This window comes from Hyposmocoma kahamanoa, unplaced genomic scaffold (genome assembly GCF_003589595.1).
Source record: "Hyposmocoma kahamanoa isolate Upper Pololo Valley unplaced genomic scaffold, ASM358959v1 79, whole genome shotgun sequence".
Taxonomy (NCBI): Eukaryota; Metazoa; Arthropoda; class Insecta; order Lepidoptera; family Cosmopterigidae; genus Hyposmocoma; species Hyposmocoma kahamanoa.
Genome location: NW_020653993.1, coordinates 8,530,674 through 8,537,496, shown reverse-complemented (window position 1 = coordinate 8,537,496; position 6,823 = coordinate 8,530,674). Strand labels below are relative to the sequence as shown.

Sequence of the window (6,823 nt, the reverse complement as noted above, 5' to 3'; positions counted from 1 at the left end):
ACACACACACACACACACACACACACACACACACACACACACACACAAACACACGCACTTGCACGTGTCGTCTTTTCTGTATAAGACGCTACTATATTATATATTGTATATTATATATATGTATTACTTAAGAATATAATGACGTAATTTAATCTGAGTTGGGAGGCCTGGAGACCTAAAATCTTCGATCGAGCATAAAATACAAATCCTTGATTTAGTTTAGGCTTCAGCTTTCCACAAATGTACTTTGTTCTGTAAAATATTTACTAAGATTTTCAAAAGTACCTTTTTGGTACTATTGTGGAAGGAGAAATAAACGATTATTGTATTTTTTTAAGTTGATTGTTATGTTGAGACAATATGTCAGATCATTACGTTGATAAAATAAAATTGGTTAGATCTCTTTTCGTAACAAAACAACAGGCACATTATGAAACTACTTTACAGTGGTTGCCTGTCTAACTTGTGAGTATTTTTTTCCTTCCTCTAGGTAATATATACGTTTGTTTTTCTAAAATGATACCATCTTTACAGATTATAAGTTTTTTTTACAAAAGAGAATACAATTGTTATCTACAAATGCACCTTTGTTAACGTTTGATAAAAGATTATCTACATGTTTTTTTTTTTAAATTTTTACTATAAAAATAGCTGAAGATAATTGTGGTAGTGCTATTTTAAACATATTTGCAACCTTTCTGTCGTTTTACTATTTTTCGCCTTTGTACATTTCAGACGCCAGGCGGAGAACGCTGGTACTCAGACAGCATCAAACTAACCTACAATTCGAGTGCAAGAATCCTGGAACACGCAGCAAAGCAAGGTCGAAGAGTTACACTAAGCACTGGAAACAGAGCGTTGTTATTCCCAACACCGGTGGGAAAATCCTTTTATTGCCCTGAAGAAACCATTGTAGAGCTGGCTGAAGATGAAAGTGGGTAAGTAAACTTATCAATAATCGATACCACAGTCCGTAATACACACGAAAGAAAAAAACACAATGGAAGTTCCTTTAGCCTCGATTACAATCGGAACCGACCTAGCCAAACTGCACACAAAGCAAAATGATAAACACTATGAAGTCTCGATAATGATTGTTCCTAGTTACTAATTTAAAAATGTGTAACAAATTCTGGATTGTTAATATAATTTAAACTTTACACAGTCGCTATATCGTTGAAAGTTCAATGCATTTATTGCAACTTACGATGTTTTTCTACAGTTTTAGAGAATTTGCGCTAAAGAATGACAAAACCATACAAAGCGAACAAGGCGGACTGAGCTCATCTTTCGAGACCTATACTTGTTGGCGTCAGACGCTAACTAACCACTTCTACTGTATTTACCGTTCTGTCATCTATGAAATCTCGATAACGATTGGTCGTAGTTTCCAATTTGAAGCGTTCATCAATGTGCTGTCATTTAGCGGTCAACAGCTGAATGACGGCAAATACGACATGTTTGGCTCACTCCCTCTTACTTAATAAATTTGAACGGCTCCAAAATATATGTGTATAATTTAACTTCAGACTTCGTAAGTTTGACCATGTGTCTCAGTTTTGCGCACAACTTAAATGGCTGCCCGTGCACTGGCGTAGAAACCGTCACACACTTTCCCTTCTTTACTGTGCTTTATTCTATCCCTTTACGCCTCTTTACTTTAAAGAACGTTTTACTTTGCATTCTACGCTCTGCCGTCCTCTTCGATCCTCTGATACACTCGTACTAAACTTGCCTCTTCTCATGCCCCCATATTTACTCCATCTCTTTTGTTGTATCTGCTATCCGGCTTTGGAATTCTCTCCCTCCCTCCCAATCAATTCGACGATCCCGTTCTCTTGATTCCTTCAAACGACGTGTTAAGGAACATTTCCTTAACATGTATAAGTGATATAATTTTCCTTTGTTAATTTATTTCTTATTATTACTATATAATATAATTTATTTTATTGTCCTACAAAAGTATACAAGTTACCTTATTATTATGTATTAATATTTATGTATACGTTCTAATAATATATGTATTTATTATTATTATTTATATATTTACTTTATTGATGAGTTTTTTGTAAAACGCTTTCATTACAAGATCTTCTTTGGTTGCACACCTTTTTCTAACTCTTAAATTTCTATCCTAAGGTAGTCTGGAAGAAATTGCTACTTAGCAATAAGGCCGCTTGTTGTACACACGCCAGCACATCAAGCTACACATTAACGTATCTTGTTCCGTTGCAATGGAGGCGATTTTCAAACAAAATTATGTAGTCTGATGTGCCGTCGTCCGTACATCGGCTTACTCTGTGATATTTACATGACTGCTTTGTGTTATTATTGTAATTTTAATGTGCAATAAAGAGTATTTCATTTATTCATTCCCTCTTAGTGTATTAAGAATGTAACATCATATAAAATTGCATTAAGCCGGTAATAGAAAGGTTTGTGTCCATGTGAAGAAGACGTCAGGCGTTCGTTCCGCGTTTGCGGTCCGAGCGGAAAGCTCTCTCTAAAACTTTGTGTTTATGTAGTTTTCTCACTGCCTATCATTTTTAGTCAAAAATCAAAGAGACAAGGCCACGGTCCCGTTCGGATAATTATCATGTTGAAAATAAATATTTTGGTTATCATGATTATTATATAACATTTTAATATGTTGATGGTTTTCTAGAATAGTGACTTATTTCAAAATCAGCCTAATTCATCAGGAAGATGGTTTAGAAAGAACTGAAGCATGTATAACGTGCAGAGGCGACCAACCGTACACCTCCACGCTGTCACTTGTTTATTTTAATCAATAAAAAGCTTGGTGTGTTTTTTTCACAATAAAATTTAGCACATTCTGAATGCAGATGTTATTAGATGTTATTAGACCAGTAGGATTTATTTTGATTTGAGTCACTTCTCGAAAAGCAGCGATGTGTACTTCAAAATGTACTGCCTCTCTACGCAGTCTACTACGCAGGGTTCCTGGGTTCGATTCCCGGGCCGGGAGAAATATTTGTATTTGTTTGGCCTACGTTTATTTATTTTATGAGATTGGGTGTAATTTGTCGATGTCCATGTATCCATGGCACCCGCGAGGATTTCCCTAGTCTATGAGTGTGTGCGCTATTTATTTTATTTATATTAAATTTCAGTTCAACCGCAGGCCACCGCGCCAAACTCTACCTCCGCCAAATGCGTCTCCAGGCCTTTATGTACAAAAAGGGTGGCGAATTTGGCCCACCCTGGCACTGCTCCGATTCTTCTCGAGCCCGCTCCGAAACGGCCCCCGTTGCTGTAGGAGCAGCCCTAGCGATAGCCACCGCTGGTACCCTGGTAGGTTATGCGATATGGCGCTACTTGAAAGTGAAGAAAGTACAATACGATACTATGGAGTAAAGAATTCACGTACGTTCTGAATTCGCTTTTAATTTATTTGACATAGACGCCTCGAAAATGTAAAAAATTGATCCGCAAATAAAATGTGGTAAAATTTTAAACTAAAGTCCGTACAGATAAGGAATAGCTATGCTATTCCTGATCCTTAAACTTCTTAATTGATCTGGAATAACGTAATGCAACATGTTCGATCATAGGGCGACTCTAGAAAACAAATTGCTTTTTTTTTATTTCATTGCGCAAAAGTTTTACTTTGTTAAAAAAAACAAAAGCTTTTGATATTAGATATTTGTAATTTTTAGGAGTTCAGAACGAGTTTTTAACTAAATTAACGGAGATCTCAAAATGTATGCCAATGACGATAAGATTTTCTTAGAGCGGTAGATGAAATATCTACTTTAAAAGTGATAATCACACATCGGACATCTTAAAATATAATTTTTTTGTTACTCAACGCAAATGCAGATCCAGTTTTTATAAATTAGCTTTTTGTCTTTATTTGTATTTGAATTTCAAACTTTTTCTGAGTTTTGAATTTCGAACCCAAAACTCGGATACAAAAATAGGCAAAGTATTCGTCGATGAAAATGAGTAACTCTTCTTTTATAGTCTTGTTAATAATGTGTGAAATTGCCAATCTCGACTCGTATCACTTTTAAAGCAGATATGAGAAAAGTTGTTATCAGTATATTGTGACTTTACGAATCAGTGAGATAATTATAATTTTCGGTTTAATGTACGACCAGTTTCAAGCGTTTTTAGTATAGAAACAACAAAAAGTTTGGTCATTTTAAAGAATACCGGGAATAAATATATAAAGTTATATAATTGTGTTCTGCACATATCTAAACCCATATGATATTCTTGAAATTATTGTTATCCTTTTCTATTATCTATTAGTAGAAAAGGGAAAAATAAATTTCTTAATGCTGTTAAAATTAGTACAGAATCAGAGGATTGGTATCACCAACAAATTCATTACGGGCAGTGACAAATATCGGTAATATTATTTTAAAAAGAACAAAAACAACAAAAGTTTGTCGAATCGAAACCCTATTTATTAGTGATTCTAAAACAGTAATATCAATTTTATTTTAGAAAAAAATAATTAACAGTACTTATATAATAATTGTTCAAAAAATGTTGTTGATGGTTGATAATGATGTAAAAAAAATGTATTTAATCCTCATATAACCCCAAAATATTCCATAGGCTAGAGTTTTATATTTCCCCCTTAAAATTTATTAATTAATTATTAAGAAAATTGGCTTACAATTATTCGGAAAAATCTTCAAATATTACAATTATAGCATACGGTTTAAGAATGAATGATATTTTTGTTACTTTAGGCGAGTATAACCATTTAGGAATAAATAAATCTATGTGTCACTCAGAGATATAATTATTACGTATATAGATGTGGATTAATACTGTACATAACATAGACAAAATACACAGGTTGTTTTGTTAAGATTCATCATTTATCGTGGTGCTTCTTGTAATTTTTTTTGTGTGTCTTATAAACTTGGCAACATTATTATTAATTGAGAACAGACATCACTATAAAATAAACTTGGCGACATTGCTATTTAAGTGACACTAGAATGTGTTGTTCTTATAATTATTTTAGATTTTTAGTCGCTTGGGCAGTTTAATTTTTACAGTTTTCTCTACGACAAATCTGTAAGACAACACTACTACGGTCTATGGTCGTTCCTTATTTGTCTATCCACACTCAAATCCATTCGATTTATGGCACATATTTATTAGTTTTGACTTAAAGTACATTCATTCAGTCATTCGGAATTTGAAATGAATATAAATTACGGCCATCTTGATTTACTGATTCGAATGTCATTAAGTAAGATGTCATTAATAAGTAAGGAGTGGAATTCCTTGCATGTGGATTTGTTTCTTCAATGCTATAACTTGGGCCTTTTCAAAGCGAGAGTGAATAGGCATTTAGGTGTGCTCCATCATCGGCCTCATCATCATTTTCCATCATGTGAGATGGAGGTGCGTATTTACGCACTTATTCTATCGTAAAATAAGAGATTTTAAGGAACTCCCAAAAGCTGGGGAACAGATTTTGTATTACAGATGACTAAGCAAATAAAAATCTAAAATAATTATAAGAACAACACCTTTAGTGGAAGATATACTATTTGCTAGATATACTTATATATATATATATATATATATATATATATATATATATATAATATTTGCTAGATAAATTAGATATACTATATGATATATTATTTTATTATTATATTATAGATATACTATTTCTCTTGGAATGCCTTATCCTTTCCATTATTTCCATTATTACTTATTTTACTCAAAGTGTAGGTACATGGGCTTGATGATCTTAGTCTATCATACGAATCATGGGTGCACTATATGCTTTATCAAAATCTCTTTAATCTTTTTAAACCTGTAACCACTTCGTAAAATACTCACTGCCAACTCTTTTCTTACTAATGCAACAAAGTTAGTTCCGCATAAAAATGATTAAGTCTAGAATTAAGTGCCAATGCGTAAAAGTGTGTAAGTTTTATGCACTATAAAGATGGCACGCGCGTTACCGAGAAGGCTCACTCTTTTATCCCTATTGTATTCTAAATATGAAGCCATAATACGAATCGATGCAAATAATATTTCGCAAACTATACCAATGTCGCTTATATAATAATGTCGTTAAGTTTATGGTAAAGTGATGCTTTTTGTTCTCTGTGATTGAATAATAATGTTGCCAAATTTATAATACACATTGAAAGAAATTTCAAGAAGTCTCACGATAAAATATGATGGATCCTAGTTCATAAGCTCCTGAAATTTTATATTACTCCTTTGAAACACCCTGTTTGTATCAGTAGTTTATAAATATAAGGAAGAAAGACAGTTATGTGAGACATATTAATTATTTACAGACAAGTAATAATGCTCTTCATATTTAATAAATAATTGTATAATTTGTAGCCGCACCTGAGTGACATAAAGAAAAAATCATCACGGTTAATTATATCATTAGATTGTCATATACATATCAAATGATAATAATATATATATGTATAATTTACTGACAATCATTATTGTAAAATAATATTCTTAAGTTAGGTACTGGTAATATTAGAAGGATGGGTAAACATTGAAACTTAGGCATATTAATTATGGTTCATTATCCAATCCAAAATGACCTGATCAGCATAAGGACTAGATCGCAAAACGGCCACCTCTGTAGAAAGACTATAACTTAGTTATTATAACATATTTGGAATGAACGATGTAATGTTGGACTTCCACTTCTCTCTAGAAAACTTCGATAACTTAAAACCTAGGGAAAAAAGTTTACCCATTTTCTGATATTACTGCTGACAAAAAAATATTTTATTTTAGATGGTTTGCGGTGTAGTAGACATTTTATATATCGAGATATTACGTG

The 6,823-nt window shown here is 32.7% G+C and overlaps 1 protein-coding gene across 1 annotated transcript in view; it reads left to right on the top strand.

Moving 5' to 3' along the window:
- The window catches only part of LOC113233657 (lysosome-associated membrane glycoprotein 1), a 37,493-nt gene extending 33,484 nt beyond the window's left edge, over window positions 1-4,009 (top strand). Inside the window, exons 5-6 of the mRNA XM_026468827.1 lie at window positions 736-938; window positions 3,135-4,009. Of these exons, the coding sequence (XP_026324612.1) occupies window positions 736-938; window positions 3,135-3,378 (447 nt within the window). The 3' untranslated portion in view covers window positions 3,379-4,009. The remainder of the gene's footprint in view (window positions 1-735; window positions 939-3,134) is intronic.
- Window positions 4,010-6,823: the final 2,814 nt, after the last annotated feature.